General features: G+C 43.6%; 1 protein-coding gene across 1 annotated transcript; it reads left to right on the forward strand.

The window, feature by feature from the left end:
* The first annotated feature begins 599 nt into the window (after positions 1-599).
* Positions 600-21,086, forward strand: impg2a (interphotoreceptor matrix proteoglycan 2a). The gene is made up of 22 exons (XM_035604241.2): positions 600-930; positions 1,019-1,249; positions 1,958-2,124; positions 2,241-2,266; positions 2,352-2,384; positions 2,525-2,571; positions 2,854-2,921; positions 3,035-3,190; positions 4,093-4,151; positions 4,268-4,288; positions 8,464-8,672; positions 10,182-10,225; positions 11,412-11,595; positions 11,863-12,869; positions 13,520-13,807; positions 13,906-14,125; positions 14,977-15,187; positions 16,297-16,485; positions 17,387-17,588; positions 18,224-18,303; positions 18,797-18,860; positions 18,967-21,086. The coding sequence occupies exons 1-21, from the start codon at positions 858-860 to the stop codon at positions 18,837-18,839; spliced, it is 3,558 nt and encodes a 1,185-aa protein (XP_035460134.1). The 5' UTR covers positions 600-857; the 3' UTR covers positions 18,840-18,860; positions 18,967-21,086.
* The last annotated feature ends 1,084 nt before the right edge of the window (positions 21,087-22,170 follow it).

The following is a 22,170-nucleotide window of genomic DNA, read 5'->3' on the forward strand; positions in this document are numbered from 1 at the left end:
AACCCCATAAGTTTCTTAGCCGCCATTTACTTGCGTCATTCTTCTCACCGACTAACACCACTACTTCCGCTTAAAACAGGATAAACCCCCCGTAGGGAAGGTTTGGGGTTAAAGGTCGTCTCCAGACTAAGCCCATGACTCTCACTGCCGTCAGAAATATATACATCTACTGAGAGGATTTCAGCTGCCGCTCCTTGGCTAAAACTCTACTGCTGCACCAGTGCACATTCTCTCTGGGTGGCAGAGATCTGCGTGTGGGATTTCTTGAAAAACTGCTGCGAGTCAGATTATGAAAAGTTTTCTGAGATGGAGCAACACTTGAACTGGTCTGCAACTGCCAGATCAGCTCCCCTGTTATATTCCTGTTATAATATCTGCTTGCATCTCTGTGCATTGTTCTACACTCCGTAACATTTGTCACCTCCTCTCTGTCAGAGTTTTCTCGACACTTGCCTCCCTCCATTGCCAGCACTGCTCCAGTAACTTCTTGGCGAGCTCTTCTAAAAGGCTTAGAGTAAACAGGATTAGAGCGCATTAAAAAAAAAAAAAAAAAAAAAAAAAAAAATCCCCCTCTCTTTCTCCAAGGACCATCTGCCCATCTACCTGAGCCAGGAGCTGTCCTCTCCGCACCATGGGACACACCTCTCTTCAGCTGCAGGGGAAAGCAGGAAACCACCGTGTGACTGTATTGTCAAAGGATTTTCTGCACGGGCTTCTGTTATTTTTTTTCGCGTCTGCAGATTTCTGAACTATGCAAACTTGTAAGAAGCTGTTCACATCACTGTTACGTGACTTGAGATGAAGTAAATAACTACTTGATCCCTTTCTACGGATTTAAACACAACTACGGATTTAAAATGAGTGTCGTATCTTGGAAATGTGCTTTTTACTCATTTAGTTTTTTTGCTATATTTTTGGACATTAGGACAGGTATGTATTGATTGGGAACTATTTAAGATTCTAGTTCATTTCTTAACAGAGCATAGCATATTTCTTTTTTCTTTTTGTGGTATCCCAGGTGCAACACTGGAAGGTTCCTCTATGGGACACCTTAGTCTGCCTTATAGTGAGGAACCTGCGGCGTTTCCACACATCGTTCGGCTGTCTGATGTGAAGGTGTCACACGAAGGCCACGCAGTCATCTCTCGAAAGAAAAGGAACATCCTTTTCCCGAGTGGGGTCAAACTGTGCGCACAAGAAACCGCTCCGCAGGTTGTTGCGAACCATCTGAGCTACTTTCATCTGAGAGGTGAGACTCAAACATTAAATAAGAGTAGTTATCTTTATATACAGTACCTTGATACTTAAAGTTGATTTTGTCGATAATACCTAAGTACTTCTACTTAAGGCGAATTGCAGGACTTCTACTTGAGTGTTTTTGCATTGTGGTATCACTACTTTCCATTAAGCAAAGAATCTAAATACTTATTCCTGCACTGCTCGATTCCTCTGTGGGCAAGTAAGAAATGTTTGACGCAGATGCACAGGGGTTCGTGGTGCACCGCAGGTGGGAAGTGTTCAACACTCTTCCTGCATTGGTGTAAATGGTGAAAAGTGGAAGTTTGTCATGTAAGCACAAGTTGGATTTGGATTTGGAGGTGCACCACTCGTGTCTCAGGTCTCACAGACGGCGTTGATTAGTGGAGGAAGAGATTGGAGCATATGTCAATGCACAGACTTTGGATCAGTGCCCAGTAGGCTGACTCATGAAAGGGGGTTACGATTTGCAAAAGGTCTGTCATCGTTTGAATTCATTAAAAGCTGATACTATCTCTCTATCAGGGAGCTAACAGAGTGGTCCTTCTAGCCGAGAGGAGCCCTTCACAGGATTTTAATGTGCACTATACAGTCCCTACAAAACTGTAGAAAGAAAAATAATTTGGAAAAAATATTCCTCTAGATGTGCTCGGTGACTGTGTTTTTTAATGTGGATGTTGTCTTTCCCGGGTCCGACCAGTGTGCCAGGAGACCACATGGGAGGCTTTCAAGATCTTCTGGGACCGACTCCCGGAGCAAGACGAGTACCAAAGCTGGATGAGCCAGTGCCAGGAAGGCACAGTCACGGCACAAGATATTGGCAGCTACTTCAGCGAGTCGGACGAGCACAAGGCTCTGGTTAAAAGGGTTTGTGGATGACTAATGATTTAATACAAGTCCAATAAATTAACAGCACAGGACATAATAAACCGTTTTTGCAGGTGGTTGATACTTTTGCTAACAACATGTCTTTCAATCTGCAGAGGATGTTGCTGCAGGGTTTGAAAAGGTAAAATAATCACACAACACATTTCTAATCTCCTCTCACAAAAATCTGAGTTTTGTAAACGTGTCGTTCTTCTCTGTATCCGCAGTGAGCCCACCAGGTCCTGGCAGCATTTGTGCAGGTATGTTCTACTGCGGGGCACTTTTTTCTCATAGTGTTCAACATCCTGTACAGCCTGTGTACCGTAGATGCTTTTTTATTTCTAATTGTTGAGTCATGTGACATGCGTTTTTGTTGAAATTCTTTTCCACTGTTTCACAGCACTCCAACACCAGTCACATCGGAAGCTACTGCAGCGCCAGAGCTCGGTCAGTGACACTCCCGACAACATTGTTGGCTGGGGCTAAATCACATGCTGTCCCTGTCTTCATATAAGGATGCACCCACCCACCCACCGCAGAAATGACTTTTTAGTGTGTGTCAGACCATTTATCTAATATGTTCTCTCATGTTCAGTAGTATTCCTGGTTGCTGCCGTTAATGCATCTTTCTGTGTGCATCTGCTGAGTGAGCTTGGCTTGAGGCCACTTCATCACCTTGAAATAAACTGGCAACCTCTTTTTTTTTTGCACATGGACTCAACCACTCAGAAGATGCAGCGAAGGAAGAGGAGGGGGAGGAAGCAGTCACCATCATTCCGGAGGTGGTGGAGAGTACGGTGAGAACACGTAAATTCAACACAAACTTTTTACTGTATTAATATATATATATATATATATATATATATGCACCTGTATCGCAATCAGACTGTATCTCTTCCTCGTGGCCCAGCTGGACAATGACATTGCCGCGCAGCCTCCAACACCTGTCGTACTGGAGCAGGTGGTGGAGCTCAGCATCCTCCTGACCGAGGAGATGTACAGCGTCGACCTCGAGGATCCTGCCAGCCTCCAGTTCCAAACGCTCAGCCGACAGCTTGCCGAGAAGGTTCGTCTCTGGCTCGGTCACCCTCCGTCTTTCGCTCTTTACGACTCCCCTCGGTGCTACTGTATCTTGGCTCTGGTCTGGACCTGCTATATCTCTTGGTTTATGTTCTATGACGGATGCATTGTTGGTTTTAATAAGGCGCACTTTAACTGCAGCAGTAGTTCAACTTGAACTCTCAGGCAGTGATTCAGGAAACACAGATTGTACGGCGCACATTTGGTTTAATTGAATTTAAATATGTGCTACAATCACAGCTTTATGATGTGTCTTGGGGATAGATACATGTTTGCACATTCATTCATTTGCTCATCTGTGTAGACAACTTCAGTGGTTACTTTTGGTACATTCCCCCGGCAGTCAGCTTGACACACACACACACACACACACACACACACACACACACACACACACACACACACACACACACACACACACACACACGGCTTGTGAATTAATGACATCTTAAGCACAGACTTGATTTTTGAGTCTGTTAAAGAAGTAATTTCCCTAATACCTTCACACGTACCAACATACACAGTATACACACAGGCTCACGCGCCTTTATGGGATTAAAGTCTATGTGGAGGAAGTGGAGGGACAGGGACTGGAGACTCAGAGGTAGTTAATGTCAAGAGGGAGGGAGTGGAGGGAAGGGATCTGTTTGTATCCTCTTTTTTTTGGTGGATTAAATAGGCCCGGTCAGTGAGTTTAGGAGCGAGGCCTTGTGGGCGACTAAAACGTTCTTTTCAAGTTCACCATGGTGCAGTCATGTGCCGCTTGAGGTTAATGATCTGGGCCACAGCACACAAAAAACTCAATCTCTTTGAAAATTATATTTTTACCAAAAAGAAACCTGATGTGTCGGTTGTGTCTGACTCCTGATCTTTCTGATCTTTTTGCAGATAGAGGATGCTTTGGAGACGCTTCCTGGATTCAAGAGTGTGTCTGTGCTGGACTTCAGGTCAGTCGCTCTGCTGCAGGGTTTTTTTTATCCTGGTTCTGGATTAAACGGCTGTTATGCTCAACACCCTCTCAGCTCTGTGCAGTAGATTAACAGCTCCTCGTTGTTTTCTGTAGGCCTCAGAAGGACAGCCAAGGGTGAGTCTTCAGCTCTTGAATAGTTCTCCAAAGTCCCGTCCTGTCATGTAAGCCCCGAGATCCCTGTCAACAATTCCTTAGCAGTAGCAGTGCGAGTGTGTGAGGCGTCACCTTCATCCCGCACTGTGTTTACCTGTGAGTGTGGGCACGTGCTACGGTGTGTCACTAGTTGCCCGTGTTAATGGTCTTAGCACGGTCGCTCACCTGTTGAGTGGGATCAGATGGCTCCAACCGAGTGAGCAGCTGTTCATCTATAGAGACGATTATTGGGGCTTTATGACCTCGCCAATCAGACTGTGGTGGGAAAATGGAGGGAAAGGTTAAGAGGGAAAGATAGGATGTGCCGGGAAAAAAGAGCAGAGAAAAGAGGGTTGTGAAGTGGAGCGAGTGAGCGAAAATAGACAGTTTTCTTGTGTTACCAGTATTCAAATGCTTTATTTAAGTGAAATTACACAAGAGTGCAAAAACAAAAGTGTTGCATTACAATTGCAGCTTTACAATGGTTCTCATAAAGGTCTCATTCAGAAGCCTACAGTATATGATAAATATAAGATTACAATCAGCAGCCAATTAGCTTAGTGTAGCATAAAGAGTGGAGAGAAACAACTGGTCTGTCTCTGTGTCTGTTTTTTTGCACCTACCAGTTGTTGTTTAATCTGCACAAAAACAGAAGAAGTAAAATGACAATTCAAAGTTTTCCAGGGGTTGATGTGTGGGACTATGTCTTGGCCGGAAACTTTAACTTCCAAGGAAATAGTCCAGCACAGTCCAGAGTGATGTCAGTCTTTTTAATCCAGCGTTTGGCAAGTGAGGCTGAAGTACCTCAGATAACTTCTCTTTACAACTGTGGTGAGCAGAAACGCGTCAGAGCCGCAGACTGCACAAGATGTCAAACTTTGAGGTCTGGTATATATAACCTGCCCTAATGAATCATGACGACTGCCGAGGCTGCAGACGGCCGGGTTGGAATTTGGCATCAACTGGATTTGAATTGCAAATGGACCCAAGAGTCCAGTAGTGGTCAGAAAAATCGAAGAAAACTCAAAAGCACTCTCCTTTTAAACGATTCAAATAGCTTTTATTATCATGGCGTGGTCATATTGAACCCAAACTCTGATGCATTTAGGCACAATGCCTTCCTCAGGGAGTCTTAACAGATCTCCTGGAACACATGACCTCTGTATAGTGGTGTTCCACCAATAAGAAAGACGTAAACATGTATAAATCAGAGCAGATGGGGTCGTGGTGGCCCACAACATTTATCTAAATTAAATTAAAGAGCAAATAAAACTAGCATTGATTAACAATAGATGTTTGCAAAAAAACAAACAAACTCAAAACAGGCAATAATTACACAAATATGTTAGCCAAAACAAAATCTTGGTCCTCATTGAGGCCTGGGTGTTCCGTCATTGTAGACGTAGTAGTAGTAGTAGTAGTAGGTTGGTTGAGTTTCCTTTGTCTGTCACCTTTCGGTATAGAAAATGTTAGTTTTGGTGGTGTTATTGTGTGGGGAATGTTTTCTTGGCTCACTTTGGGCCCTTTAATATCAATCAACCTCATTTGAATGTCACAGCCTACCTGAGTATTGTTTATGCCCATGTGCTTCCCTTTTCGGCCTCAATTTGCTATCCTCTAATGGCTACTTCCAGCCACTATGACATCACCCATTCGCCGCTTTGAAGCCTTGATTTTTCGAATTTTGACCAGCGCCATGTTGGTGTTCTTGCAATTAGACTTGGAATTGGGGGTGTGGTCCGACTGAGAGCTTGTTGGACATACCAGCTGTCAATCACACACCTCAATGCATGCAGTGCTTTATCGTCAGTTTGACTCTAAATGGCACTATAATTTACAAAATGAACATCATGCTGTATTGAAGAAGACTTGAAACTAGAGATTGAGACTATAAACCCCTCAGGAAAAAATGTTTACTGACGTTATAAATCAAGTGAGAAGTAGAGTCATTTCCTCATAGACTTCTATAGAAACTGACCTCTTTTTGCAACCAGTGAGTCGCCCTCTGCTAGTGGCTCCAGAGAATACAGGCTTCAGGCAATTACGCACTGGCTTCATTTTCTGGACCCGGCGACTACGTTCTTCTTTATATACAGTCTATGCTTCCAGCAGGATAATGCAGCATGTTGCAAAAGCAAAAGTCGTCTCGAACTGGTTTCCATTTAGTCAGTGGCCTCCACCGTCACCAGATCTGAATCCTTTGAAGACATTTGGTATGCGGCGTATTGGGAGATTTGCAGCGTGACTGTGCGGCTGACAGAAACGATGATTCTGGTCCATGTCAACATTGGACCGCAATCTCAAAGAAATGTTTCCAACATATTGTGGAATCCATGCCACAAAAAATAGGCCGAGCTAATCAGAAGGGAGGCCCTATACTCAGGAATAGGGTAACATAAAAGGTAAAATAAACATTTGCCTTGGAAATGATAATGATGATAATTATTAGTGCAATGAAGCTTTAAAATGTTAGAAAATGGAAAAAGTCTAGTAAAGCGCAATCACCTTAAAACTGTACTTGAGTATATTATAGTAAATGTACTTTGTTGCAGTACATCACTGCACACTGTAACTAAGTTCAAATAAATTGAAACATTGCTGCTTTAATTTAGTTGCTAACCATAATATCCATAAATGAGTGGGTGCATACATAAAGTACACTAAGACACATATTTACACTTCCCCACAGTGATGCTGTGATTGATGTTGCATGCTGCTGCATACTCTGCAGATCACAGCGTTGTGTGTGTGTGTGTGTGTGTGTGTGTGTGTGTGTGTGTGTGTGTGTGTGTGTGTGTGTGTGTGTGTGTGTGTGTGTGTGTGTGTGTGTGTGTGTGTGTGTGTGTGTGTGTGTGTGTGTGTGTGTGAAACTAAAGGGGGGGAAAAATAGGATCTCATTCTAAATGGGAGCGACTGAGGTTTGGCACGTGCTCAGCTGTTTGCCAGAAACCCCACAAACTAGGTCAGAGTGGCGGGTTCCCAGTAGTCAAATAAAGGCTGATATATGTTTTTTCCACAGCCTGGAATCTTTTGTGATCTTTTGTGTTTATTATGATGATATTGATCATTGCGCTGACTCGGCCAGTTTTCGACCTATATGGTCGAAAACTGGTGCGTTCCAAGCAGGAGTACATCACCCCAGTCATCAGTCATCCGCGAGTGCTCTACAACTCTTGTCACAAGTCTGACGTTAAATCACGCTAATGCCCGGGCGATTTTCATCCTCTTAGAGAACCGGTCTTTCATCCAGGAGACATTTGTTTTCCAGGTTCTTGTTATAAAACTACATATACATTTTGATTCCAAGTGTAGAGATTAGGTCTGAGGGAATAAGGCTGGAATAAAAATACCAATACGAATGAGAATTTAGACTAAATGTAAAATGAGTTTGCACAATCATGGCACTATGATAAATAAGTTTTTTGTAATAATTTTTCCCCCCTCTGATATCTCAATTTTGCGAATGCATGCAAAATTCCATGCAAAATAATCAAATCTGATTTTACACTTACTTAAAATAAATTGAAATAGATTTAAATTGCCAATTTCAGTGTTATCAAGGGATCGGGCACACAATTTGCCAATGATTTTTTTCCTTGGACTTAAATATATGACACAAAATGAGTATGAAAACCACGAATACCAACAATAATGACGACAGAAGATCATAAAATACAACAGACAAGAGAGAGAGAGAGAGAGGGGGAAAAGGAGAGTTCTTCCAATTCCATAATCAGTGAACAAGTGATTATGCTGTTCCTTCTACAGTGTCAGGCCCCTTGTATAAATTAAATAAACCATTGTTCTCCAGAAAATTGTAGAAAGGTGCCAGAAACATTATATGAAATATTTTCCAAAGCATGGTTATAATTATTGCTTTTTACTACTGGGAAACTCCACAGCATTCCTCTATTTTCCATGGGCGACTGCTTTTCATTTCACTTCTAACAGGCAGATATCGATCATAGAACCTTCAATTCTTGATCTCCAATTACAGTTTGCCCTAAATCATTTACAAAATAATTGCCCAATAAAATTCTATGTCATATATTACACTACAATTTCAGCAAAAGTCGTTCTGTGATCATATTGAATTATTGCTTTGAGACTATTCACTTTGTGTATTTAATGTGACTAGTATTCCTTTGTGTTTTCAGGCCGGATGGTGTGGTGGCGGACTTCGCCGTCACAGTGGCGGTGGATGCAGCCGGGGTGAGCAATGACCAACTGGACTACCTGACCTTGCAGTCGAACCAGGTGGAGAACTCGTACCGCAAGGTCAAGGAGCCGCCCACGGTGGCGTACGCCATCAGCGAGGTCAAAAGCATCGTCACCGAGGCCCTGCATGAGAACGAGCCGGAGAGCGGTGAGACGATGACAGCAGAGCTCCCCTGCACTGCAGCAGTTACTGTTATATATTTTCTTCTGCAAATTTATTTAATTGGCATGGCAGTGAAATCACTGGGAAAAGCATTGGCAGAGGGTGCAGTGCGGGGGCAAACCTCCAAGTGTCATATCAAATAGAGACACAGTAGACCCGGCATTGATATTACAACGTGCGCTGCAGCACTTGAGAAAATGTTCCAGGGTTTTTTAATAGTCTCATCTGTTTCTTATTTGTCTGCCTTTTTTTCTGTCAAGGAGGACAGACACATATTTATAGCAAGTTTCGCCTCAAAAGTGGGGCATTTTTAATGAACAAATAACAGAGTCATCAGTTATAAAAATCTGTGTATTTATTCTGCGCCACGGTTAAATCCTTGTTATTAGACGGCCAGCGGAGTCGAAACTCAGCGAAAAGGGGGCGATTGAAATCGGAGCTCGCAGGGTTTTAGGGTTTAATTCAATCCTTTAATTTGGCTTACACCCAGTGGATCTCACAGTTAACTCTTAAACTTCACAAACTTCAAATTGTCGGATCAGAGGATCAAAATCGATGCAGCACAATCAGAGACTTTTTTTTATTCCACATTCCAGGTTTTTTCTTCCTAGTCATAAACCTTCCTTGAGTTGGGAGATTTGGCTGTGTCACATTCGATAAGATACAAGTTCTGTGAGCATAAGTTCTCCAGTACAGCCTCCTGTCTCACATATGCAGTCGTGCGCCCTAATACCTGTAAACACGCGATGAGTTGGAAGAGTTCCAAAAGAAGTAGCACACACTCACACTCACACACACACACACACACACACACACACCCACAGCCACCCACACACGCACACACACACGCACACACACGCACGCACACACACAAACGCACACACACACACACACACACACAGGGAGATCTAAACCTCTGCATGTGTTAGATTTGGACAGTCAATAGGGCGAGCAGCTACCTCTTATTTCTATTTCAGGGTTGATTTCCCAAAAGATTGTGAAGAAACTGAAGGTGGTGTGTGATAATGTCTGTACCATCTCCTCCTCCTGTGAGATCTCTCCCTGCTCGTGTTCTTCAGAGAATGTGTGTCATTAGTTTAGTGTGTTCACGACCTCCCATGCAGATGGATGCCATCGAATTCGTGCATTAGTTATGGGCCACGACATGAGAAATAATGGCTATAAACAGTCTCATATGGCGGACATGTGTGGCTGGGGGAACTTAAAGGGACAGCTTTTGGCTTTTTTTTTGCTCGCAGTAAGAGTCCTTTGGCTCACAGTGGATAATATTCAGTCCAGATTTTTTGTTTTACCACTGATTTGTAGATGTTTACCCCTGAAGGTAACAAAGGAATGGAGACAGTCACTGCTGAAACGGGTTACTGCTCAGCGATTTTCTAGATTGTGACACGCAGAATTAATCAGGCTATTTGGCACATTTGCCTCTTTGTGCGTCAGTTCATATTAATATTCGTTTCACCTCCACTTTCACAGTGTCTGAAATCCCAGAGTCTGTCAACGCCGCAGACGGAGCCGTGGTGAGTAACAAGTTACCTTCGCAGCTATCACGACAACGATCGCTCTCTCTGGGCTCTCCTGCTTCTTTCGGCTCCACACACACACACACACACACACACACACACACAGAAAGTTGATTAATCCCTTTTGTTTAAGGACGCTGACAGCTGTCAAATGCCTGATGTTGTGATAACCTGTAACTGGCTTTGTGATGTTATCCAGACCACACCGGTGCAGGTAGGGGATGAGCTCACCAGCTAGGATGAAGTGAAGCTTTCAGGATTAGTTGGCTCTTGCTAAAATAATCCACTGCTATTCTGGGGCAAAGGCTACAGTGCACCACACCACAGTGCGTTAGGAAGAGAGACTGCACATATGAGTATATTCAGACGGAGTTCAGAATAATACTCTCTAAAGACTCTCATTATTTGTGCTGTCTCATGCTTGAGTGTGTTCGTTGACGGTAATCAGAGTTTCTGTTGCACCGAGTGTGCCTGCTTGTTCACTTTATAGCTCAGTGATTAATTTGACTCATTATATGAATCGGAGGAGTTGGCAAACTTCATCAGCAATTGATTCTGTGCCACGGAAGCATTTGGCTGCCCCGGTTTAGATTCTGAACATCTTTAGATTCCGCTACTGTTTCACAGAGTTGATAGTGGAAGGACGGAGCCTGCAGTATGCCAACCAAAATAACTCTGGACCGTTAAAGTTCAGTCAATAGATTTCTATATTCAGAAAGTTACCATAGGATGCTTTAAAAAAAAAAGAAAAAAGGCAGAAGTCCCTTCCAGGAAAATCAACTTTTTCCTGGAAGCAACTGGTAAACTGTGAAAATGGTATTAATTTCACTGGTTACAAAGTGCAAAATGATGAGATTCCATAAACAAAAAATAAATCAAAGCTATTTTAAGATAAACTAAGCACAGCAGCAAGTAGCAGACTAACTAGTTATCAAAGTGGTTTGCCTAGACTAACTGAGATAGACTAAGACTAATTCAAAGATCAGTTGTCATTTGACGTGCAGTTTGGGGGGGTGGGTTACGATTCCTGAGTAATGATCTGAACGATCAATGATGTGGTCCTCGGTTGAGGAGCGACACTTTGAACAGAGCAAAACCAATAGATCATGGATCCTGTCTGCGTGGCACACGCTGGTGAAACACGGCCAATCGGTTTAGATAACAAAGTCTGTTTGTGCTGCAGGTGAGTGTTGTCGATGAGTCGCAGGAGGTCACGATCTGGGTAGAGGACGTCGAAGATGACGACCTGCCGGAGTCCTCTGAAACCATCACAGCGGCGACGTCAGGAAATGACGTCGTCGTTCTGGAGGAGAGCACTGTTGTGTCTGCTGCTCCTCTCCTGATCACCAGTGCACCTGGAACTGACAGTGAGTGTTGATGCTGAGACACGAGCTTACACTCAACCTCGCACCTTCCCCCTGGTTGCTCATTTTTGAAAACACTTTACACACAAATTCGGAGATGATGGCGTAAGGGCGTTTGCACCAAAACATCAGAAAAACTACCAACTACTTTATGTTCTTAGGGAAGATTTTCTGCATCTTTCAGTTCTCATTTTGTTAATCGTAATTAAGATGTTTTGACCGGTTTTGACCAGCCGGCAAACTGAATTCTTATCTTTTCTTTTCCTTCAGGCATGGAGGAGGAGGGTCTGCTGCTGGAGGACACTGTGCAGACTCCTGCTGTTGAGAACCCCATACCCGAGGAGCTCCCAGCTGAACTTCCCTCCCCTGAGCTGCCAGAGGATTTCACATTGCCTGAACCGCCGGTGGAGATCGAGGCCTCCGGCTTGGATCTGCAGGACCTGCTACAGCCAACTACAGCCGGCATAGAAGAAGAAGACAAAGAAGAAGAAGAAGAAGAAGAAGAAGAAGAAGATGAGGGTGTGTCTCTTGCGGAGACTGCTACAGAAGACGAACTGATAACAGCAGATGTTGCTGTAGATGCAGGTGACGTATCAGATTCTGTCTCAAATGCAGTGGAAGAAGAACCCACTGCTGCAGACAAGGTGACCCTGGAAGACCTTCCCATTGAGGTTGTTGAGAATGAGGTGGAGATTCGAGAGGAGCTGGAGAGCGCCACAATTACAACCACAGAGGAAGAAAGCCTGCCTGCCCTAGTCCCACCTCCTGAGGCTGTAGATATAGTGAGCGAGGCATCAGAGCCAGAGTCGGCCGAAACTGATCTTCTTCCTGTTGATGAAGAGTCGATGGAGGGGACAATTGAAGATTCAGATCTCACAGACGTTCCTCCTGCACATGAGGAGACAAACCCTGAAGAAGCAGCCATAAGTGTGGTGTTTGAAAATCTTGAACCATCTGAAAATGGTGAGGAATCTGTATTTGAAGATCACGGTGTGGAGGAAGCGACACAGAGCGAAGGACAAGAGGTGATGGTAGACTCAGAAACACCTGAAGAGACAGAGGCCCCAGGAGCTCCCTCGATCTCAAAGGAAGATCTCACAGAGGATGAGGTCTTACTGGTGAACAAGGACGAATCAGAACCACCAGTGACGGATTCCTTGAGCCCCGTCCAACCAACCGCCCTGTCTCCAGAGAGGGAGTCGCCTTTCACCCGTGTCTCTGAAGCGAACCCTGCCCCTGAGGGGCAACCTGACATCTTCATCCCTTCACTGGTCGAGGTAAAAATGAAATGAATGAACTGATTGGTGCGTTTCTCCTGCACTATACATGCTAAGGAGGATGTTTATCCTTTTCTTTGATTGGTCCAGATGAGTAGTAGTAGTTATAGTAGTAGTAGTAGTAGGGACAAGTAGTCCCATAACTTCTGACCTTCTGACCAACGTTTCCCCAGGATGTGAGTCATGACACACGTGGAGTCACGGACTACTGTGCTAAGTGCTCAAATCACAGATTAAGTGAATTAACAGCTGACAGCATCACCTGTCTCGTGGTTGACTAACTCCCTGTCTGGCCTTTGGAACTGAACCATTTTTTAGCTCCTGCCCACACAGATATTGTACAAAACATATTACAAGTGGAAATAAATGCAATCTTCAGAACGCTCATGTAGATGAAACGATTTCTGGAGAAAAATAAATGGTAACTTTGATAATTAATCCTTGCTTCGTGGTAATGTCTGCACATCCCTCCACGATTTCGGTTGCATCGACCACAGACAAGACCACCCACACACTGAATAAACAATCTGTTGGTTTTGTCTAAATTTGTTTTTTTTATTTCAGTTCCGTATGAATGTTGAGACAAAGTAAACATGTTTGTACCCTAGAGTTGTCATTTCATAACCAGTCCATTTTTTTTTACCCCCCAGATCCAGACCTCTATAGAAGGCTTGGATGATGCCACCATCGGAGACCCGGGCTTTGAGGTGATTCATTACGGTTATGGTTTGATCAACCACACAGAGGAGGGCAGCACTGGATTCCCGTCCGGTGTGGCAGACGGCACCGACCAGGCCAGCATCGCCATGCCCGTGAACCCCGGACGAGCACTGATGGTGTTCTTCAGCCTGAGGGTGACCAACATGATCTTCTCAGATGATCTCTTCAACAAGAGCTCCGCGGAGTACAAAGCTTTGGAGCAACGCTTTCTAGAGCTGGTAAACTTCTACACAGCCACCGTCATTGTTCCCACTGTTGTATCATCGGTTCCTTAAAATCAAATTGTTCTTTTTAAAAAAAAAAATCTTTTCCCCAGCTCGTGCCCTACCTGCAGTCCAACCTGAGTAACTTTGAGAACTTGGAGATCCTGAACTTCAGGAACGGAAGCATTGTGGTGAACAGCCGGATGAAATTTGGGAAGCCTGTGGCTCAAGCCGTCACCACCACTGTCTATCTGATCCTGGAAGACTTCTGTAACACAGCCTACCAGACCATGAACCTGGCCATCGATAAGTACTCGCTGGATGTCGAGTCCGGTACGCGATCAGCATCGTGCAGCTGTGAAAGCATCTGGTTGAAGCTTATGTCATCAGTTTCTTAAAGGAATCATCTTTAGAAATACTCTTATTCACTGCCTGGCTGAGATTAAGATTAGATTGTTAATACTCTCATATCCGCATGTTATATATAAAGCTGCAGCCAGAAACTTAGCTCAGGGCAATTGCAGAACTCCAGGAAGTCACTGCTCATACTTTACATTCTCAACTGTCTGCAGGAAAGTAAAGCACGCATTTCCAAAAATGTGTGTAATCTCTTAACACTGCTCGGTAAACTTTGTAACTACATTAAATCACTCTGGAGAGCGCTTTGAGTGTGACAGTGTCTGGAGAAGAACGTGCTGTCACGTGAGCTTGGATGAAATAATCCATGCTTCCCTGCACTGCAGCACATATCATAAACTACACTCTTGAATTTTATTTTCACAACATAGCTCAGTTTGATATCAGACCCAGCATAACATTTTCTGGGTATTTTCATCTTCACTTCCTCATGTGGGATCTAAATCCATCATCCCGTCTGTGAGAACTTCAGTCAGCTCTTAATCGGCCATTCATGATACCAGTTAGTCATGCTTATGTTTACAATCATGAATGAGCGTTTCATAATCTGTTTTTGGTCACAGCCAACGCACAACGCTGGATATCTTTGTATTAAGATAATCCAACTCTGTGTTCACCATAGAGACACGAGAGAGGTATAGATCCTCTCATCTAACTCTCTGCAAGAAAGTAAATGGGATTTCCCTGCTGTTAAATGCTGATCGTGCAGCAAAACCTGTAATCAATCGACTTGTTCGTCAACACTCTCCTGTTTCTTTAACCTCCAGGTGACCAGGCCGACCCCTGTAAATTCCAGGCGTGTAACGAGTACGCGGAGTGCAAGGTGAACAAGTGGTCGGGGGAGGCCGAGTGCGTCTGTAACGCCGGCTACTTCAGCGTGGACGGCCTGCCCTGTCAGAGTATCTGTGAGCTGCGGACTGACTTCTGCCTCAACGACGGCAAGTGTGACATCATCCCCGGCCAGGGAGCCATCTGCAGGTGGGTGGGGATTAGGGGAAGTGATCTCCGTGTGTGCGGGAAAAGAGTGTCTGAGTTTGCAGGTTATTTTGCGAGGGGCCGGTGCTCCGTCGCGTAACCCAAAACAGATTTTCAAATGTTACTGCAGATCATGCCGGAGGCCGGAGTCTTGGCTTCTAGCTTTAAAGCGGGTTTGTTTGGCTGGATATTGATCGTCTGTAGAGGAGAGACTATAAACCTTTGTTCACAAAGCAAATTTGGCTCCACACATTTGTACATTAAAATGTGTTCAAATCTAATGAATTCTAATTAGGCTATAAACATCTACATGGGATTTTACACCTTTGTTGGCTACAAAAAAACAATTAACCTTTTTTCAGAGATTTATATTTTAGGCCTAGATCCATATTTGAAAGGAAATATCAACGATTGACTCAAACATTTGGCTGCAATGACAGTTTTCTTACAAGCTATTGGTGAAAGAAACCAGTGAGCAGCCTTAGAGTTTGCCGTCTTTTTACATACCTTTTTGTAATTATCTAAAACAATATATAACAATTACTCACAAACAGATTCACTTGTGTGTGTTTTAGTACCTGTGCATGTGTTTCTATGACCCCATAGACATTTTTGCCCAGGTTTATTTGCATAAGATGATTTGCCACTTATCTCAATCGGTGACAGGAACATTTCCCCCGACTCTGCCGAGGCTGATCTACCACATCAAAAGTTTCAGGCAGCTCCAGATGCTGTAGGATTGTTGTTTACTTCTCGCTGTCCGGCTGAAAGGATTGCATTGTCCCATGGAGACAGAAAACAAACATTGTTGTTTCATCGTTTTTTAAAAAAAAAATTTAAATCCCAGAACATGGCATTAATTATTTAATGACACATAAAAATTCTTATAATTGACCTGTTAGCAACCAGTCAAGACGAAATAGAAAACCCTTCCTTGAATTCTTGAGTCATCCAGTAGAGAATAAAAGACAGAGGATCTTTGTTGTTTTTTTCCTGAGTCTACATCTGTGAGTGTCGTATGATCCTCCGTTTTTTTTTGTTCGTTACACCAAAATTGTTCTGGGGCGGAAATTGTTTTCTGACACTGTGACAAATTTCCATTGTCGTCGCAGGTGTCGCGTCGGGGAGAACTGGTGGTACCGAGGAGAACACTGTGAGGAGTACGTGTCCGAGCCCCTGGTGGTTGGCATAGCGGTCGCTTCCGTGGCTGGCTTCCTATTGGTGGCCTCAGGAGTGATCTTTTTCCTGGCCAGGACGCTACGGGATCAGTATGACAAGGATGAGTCAGAGGATCCAATAAGGTGAGGAATCAAAATGATCCGAACAATCAATCTATTAGAGACACATTTTGGCATCTAATCCACACCATGTTATGTTTAATGAACACAGAGAACAAAGTCATATTTTAGAAGCATTTAGTATGAGTATAGTTTAATGTAAGAAATAGATGGTGAACCTAATTGACTGAATTAAATTATGGTTTGGGGGAAGTTTCGGCTAAAAATAATAATAGTAATCCTTTTTATTGTACTCCACATACAGTGTATATAACCTTCACCACTTATCGTAATAAGATAAAGACCATTTGATGGATTAACCAGTGAGAATTTTTTTTCATTCTGCAAAAGCTATTAAATCTATTCCTGTGTATGAACACAACTTTTTTCCCCGTTTGATAGTGAACAGAAACTTCTGTGTCTGAAGACTTTCTCTCTTCCACGTAATCAGCTTCATATTGAAGGAGTCTGGTTATTATCTTGAGGCTTCAGAATAACCTGAGACATCCTGTGACTGTATCCTCAGTTAGACAGCCAAAATGATCTACTGCACCATCTCTTCACCGTCCTTAATTTCACAGCAGTGAGGCCATTCCCCCCCCCCCCCCCCCCCCCCCCCTGTCTTCTTCACTTTTTCTCTCTGTAATGTGTGTGCGTGTCTGGCCTGGCTGCCACAGCGGCCCGCATAGAAAACACTGTGTCAACTTCAGCCAATTAACTGATCAGATATAGTGCTGATCTATTTCCAAAAAGCCTTGAACACCCAACACAAGAGGCTTTGTGACAGTCTGGAGTCTGACTCGGACATAAACATTAGGTTAAGAAAGGTTAATCAAAGTCTTTTTCACCGCAGCTCAGTTTTCCTTCGTGGCTCCCCCGCTCCCTTTGTCGTCCATCAAAATTCTCTCTGCGTGTTGTTTTGCAGGGGAGCAGAGAGTCTCCCGTCTCTGGAGAGGGCGACCAAGTACAATCCAATGTATGAGAGTGAGGCCACCACAGGCTACAGCCACTACTACCGCCGCTATCCCGAATTTCCACATTACAGCAGTGCCAGCGCCGAGGCTTCCACTGACTTCAGCAGTGAGGAGATACGGCACATCTACGAGAACAGTGAACTGACCAAGGAGGTGTGTTTGTGGGCCGCAGTGCCCTGGTCGATTTAGAAGACATGTCTTTTCCACATTAGTAACGTTTTTTTAACCTCATTACCTTAATGATCCAGTGAAATGTTAACCAGCAATAATAATTATAATAATTTACAGTCCTGACGCCTTTAAAAACAAACTCTCCATAAATACAGATTATGAAATCATTTGCACTGTATAATCAGATGTGTTGACATGTGTTGAAAAAGTTAGAGGCAGTTATACACTCACTGAGGCTGTTTTTGGAAGATGTGTTGGGGGATATATTTTTAGTCTGGATGGATGGTTGAGTATACATTTCTCTTACTGCTGCACTTGTACAGAAGTGCAGGTAAAGAAATTTGTCTTCCTCAAATCTGTCTGGATGCCAGTTATTAACCTAAGCAAGGGCAACTCTCTTTCCCTCCCTTCCCATTTCCACATTTCACCCGACAAGGATCTGTGCTGCAAACTCTAAGGCTGCAGACTTATTCTGTTTCACCATTTGCTTTTTGCATCATTGAAAAAAAGAAAATTGTCATGTGTTGTTTGAGCCACGGCCCTCATTTTAACTGTTTATCTGCATGCAATTTGCTGATGTAATGTTCCCCCGTGACTGATATCATGTATTTCTGCAGGAAATCCAAGACAGGATACGCATCATTGAGCTCTACGCTAAGGACCGGCAGTTTGCAGACTTTGTACGGCAGCATCAAGCGTGAGTGCCTCGCTTGTTTTTCCCCCATTTACACTGCGATGAGATAAACAGGCCAGACAGGATACGCGGAAAATGGGAAGCGAGTTTGAGATACAGGAGGCTGACAAGATCGCAGTGAAAGAAAAGGGGCAGTTGAGCGCTGGAGGAGACGAAGGATTCAAGCCGTGCCAGATCAGCGAGGAGACAGATTTATCATGACTAAATCTTCACCAGCCTGGCCCGGAGCTGATACAGTGAGACAGAAACAATTACGACACGCAGACATTCCTTTGTCTGCCAACAGTTTGGCAGTAACAGTGTGTCTGTGTGCAATGGCAGTGATGGTGTTTAAGCTGGATCTGGCTGTAGATGCCTCGTGTCCGTGCCACGAAAAAATCTTTTCTGCCAGAAAAGCCTGAGTTGAGTTGTGGGCACTTGTTTGTGCAGTAAGTGAAGGAACTAATTCCCCCCAGAAAGATGAAATCCAATGTGTTTGTGTCTGCATGTGCTGCAGTGTGCTGGAGACCTGCAGAGAGGGCTCCTCTGCACAGACCTGAACCTCGGCCGTGGACAACAAGGTATTTCCTCTTCATTTGTATACGGTGTGGTAGATATCAGTTCCAGCACAATGCCCCTCAAGTAAAATATGCTCCATACTTGTTGACACATCTTCTGCTTTCGCAGAAACATGCCTCTGGGCTCCTGTCACCTTTTCTTCTTGGCCATGGTTCTCGGAGCCTGGACCGCACTCTTTAAAAGGACTGCCATTCGGTACAAGATTATTTTCCTAGCAAAAGGCCCCTCTCTCGTCGTCTGCGTCTGTCCCTGCCTGTGTGGGCAGAGGTGTTGACTGTTCTTCCTCCTACCTCTGTGCCTTCTTCTCTTGACTGGGTGAGCTGGCTGTGACATCAAGGGATGTTTTTGTTTTTTTTGCTGCTCGTCTACCGGACATCTCCCTTTGAGTACAAAGTGGACCGCATCCTGTTACTTGAAATGTTGACAGACACGAGTAGAAATACTGTAGAAGTACTTTTGTCGTTGGTGGCTTTTTGTTTCATCGTAATCCCATTTGTCCATTATTAAAAAGGGAAAATCTTACAACTGTAAATACGTATACAGTGTTACTGTGAGGGTGTTTGCTAGTTAGGATATTACTTAAATACAGTTTTCTCTAATCTCTTGTCTCCACAAGGTTCAGATTGACTGTGGGTCTTCCTCAGAGAGGCATTGGGAAAGTTGCTGGATTTTAATCAATGGTGCTATCTTAATTCAAAATACTCTTTGAAATATAGTGGTCTGTAATGACTAATTTTTACAATTTAATAGCGACAACAAAGGATCAACTCTGTATAGCTGCTTTCCGACATGCACTGAAGTGAATCTGAAAATTTTCGGTATGTGAAAATGTCTAGAACTTTTCCAGTTCGGCCCCTGATAACATTTCTTGGAGAATTCACAGTGAGCGAGTTGGCGTGTTGATGACCGTAAACAAAAAGCATTGCTTTCCACAGCGTAATTATCGCCAATTATCGCAAATATGTACAAATATGAAAATGGTATTGATCTTCCCATCTAATTCTTCACCATAAGAGTGTTTCCCAAAAAGTCGAACTATCCCTTTAAGGTGGCCAACTATAGTGCTAGTGTTTGTGTTACAGCGTTCATCAATGTAAAAGCGTCATTTCACAATTTGACCTATAAATTGAAGGTTATTCCAGCTTTAGTTTTGTCTACTGGCAGTTGATTTTTCTGCCTTTGCACGGGCCTCGTCATCCAGAAGCTTTGGTGTGTGTTTGTAGATGTGTAATAGCATTGCAGACGCGAGGAAACGAAAACAGTGGTGAGGCGCGAAAGACCGAGCATGAACCCTCCATAGCTCTGGGATCCAGAAATAAGTGAAAACACATTTTGACTGGAAAAAATGCTCCGGGGCAAGCGGCCCAGGGATTTGATCAAATGGTCTTTCAGACCTCGTATGTAATGCAAGTGAAAGAATAGGAAAGCCTGGAAAAGCAAAAGCGTATAAACAACATGTGCTCTTTAGAAAGAAAACCTCAAGCTGTAAATTCAAGGTTACCAGCAATTCTTTTTATATATACAGTATATATATAAAAAAAGATCTGCCTACTTGTTTAGCCAGTATCCCGCCTCTCAATATGAGACCTTCCAACAGAATAATTCCAGTGTTTTCTTTGGTATTTTCATGCGTTCCTCCCTGGACTTGTTGTACTTGACCCTTCTCGTTCCCCCGAGCGGACGCTCACAGCGGCAGCTGGTTTGGATCCGAAGGTTTTTTATCGTTTGTTGTCAGCCAGTGTGACCGTCGGCTCCGTCAGGAGGTCAGACTCAGACACGGAGATCACGTCCTAGCTTCTTGTTTACATTACATGCTTCTCGCTCCTTTGCCGCTCTTTTGGACGCAAGCGGTAAATACATGGTGACGCAGACTCCTGTGACAGCTACATGCCTTTTCGCAATCTGCGTCTTCAACGGGGTATTTATACACACGTGCATTTTGTGTGTCTGCACACAGTTTTTGTTTAGCATCCTCCAACTGCCACCTGCACAAACAGCCAATCGTCACGTACCATCTTCTGTCATGTAAATAGGACTGGATATACTGTATCATGGCATGGTAGAGTGTGAATCACGTGTGTCTCAAATGTCTCATGATATGGACATATTCTTTTTATACTAAAATCTGTTTCACCGTTTCAACAGTGTTACCAAACTTTGCAGCTGTGTAAAAATTACAAATAAAAAGTGTAACATGAACAAAAATAAAATGTTTTACATAAAATGCAGACTCGGGTTCAGTAGTTAATTTACATAAGTATGATATTGAGATATTTTCATCGATTTTTTTTCAATTTAATGCAACTTCCACTATTTAGCTTTTCACAAAATCAGCTTGCAATATATACTTTTTTTGTCATAGACCCTAACTGCTCAGTGTGTGTGTGTGTGTGTGTGCGTGCATGCGTGCGTGCATGTGTTTCAGCGTGTGTAAATAAATATTTTTAACACATATACAGCAGAACCAGGGAATGAGTCAGGCATCCAGTAAGGATCCCCAAGCTTAGACCCTCTGATAAACAAGCCTACCTCGGAGAGAAATACATGGTCAAGCCCCGGATGTGACTCCCCCAGCTCACTGACCCATGGAAGAGACACTTGCAGATGTCAGCACAACCATCAGCAGTCACCAAAACAATCCACCACCATCACAGAAACGTATGAACTTGTATATATCACTGCAACAGTAATCCTGCCCCCCATGGAGAAAAGAATTGAACTATTAGTCAAATAACAAGGGTTGTACACTCAGAGAGAGAGTGTAAAAAAACAAAGGTAGTGTACTGTACGAGGTAGTCGGTACTTCTCAAAGAGCCACTGATATATTGGCTTCTTCCACTTTGTTGTTGGGTCAGGTGTTTAGTCGCGTCCAGATAATTTGAAGAGATTAGCCTCAGCAGGTATGGATTATTGGCTCGTCTGTGGCCTTTAGAGTTTCTAAAACAGTATAGACCAGTAATCATCCTGCGTCAGTCACTTAAAAGTGTGCCAGAGTCTTGCTGTGTGTATTTTTAATGCCAATACAAGTGCGGGATGTCGTGTATAAACACACCTTTGGCCGGGTAAAACAAGTACAATGTGTCATTGTGTTGCATGAAGGAGAAATTGCATCCAGCTGCCCCCTTTTAAAAAGAAAATGTTTTTGGTATACGCATTGTTCCAGAGGTTTGGGTTTTATTTGGTGTGGTTTTGGTGAGGTCATCGTGTGTACTGGTGGCCAACGATGGTGTCATTTCATTTTATTTCATATTAGAAAATCAGAATCACTGTGGTAATCGTGCAGGAGGGTGTGCCTGCTTTAGGTCTGACCGT

The sequence above is a fragment of the Scophthalmus maximus genome, chromosome 14, assembly GCF_022379125.1.
Source record: "Scophthalmus maximus strain ysfricsl-2021 chromosome 14, ASM2237912v1, whole genome shotgun sequence".
NCBI lineage: Eukaryota > Metazoa > Chordata > Actinopteri > Pleuronectiformes > Scophthalmidae > Scophthalmus > Scophthalmus maximus.

Coding starts and splice junctions, on each gene's coding strand:
- impg2a (XM_035604241.2), top strand. CDS start 858: ATGAGTGTCGTATCTTGGAAATGTGCTTTTTACTCATTTAGTTTTTTT. Junction 931..1,018: donor ATTTTTGGACATTAGGACAG/GTATGTATTGAT, acceptor GTGGTATCCCAG/GTGCAACACTGGAAGGTTCC. Junction 18,304..18,796: donor TTTGTACGGCAGCATCAAGC/GTGAGTGCCTCG, acceptor CATGTGCTGCAG/TGTGCTGGAGACCTGCAGAG.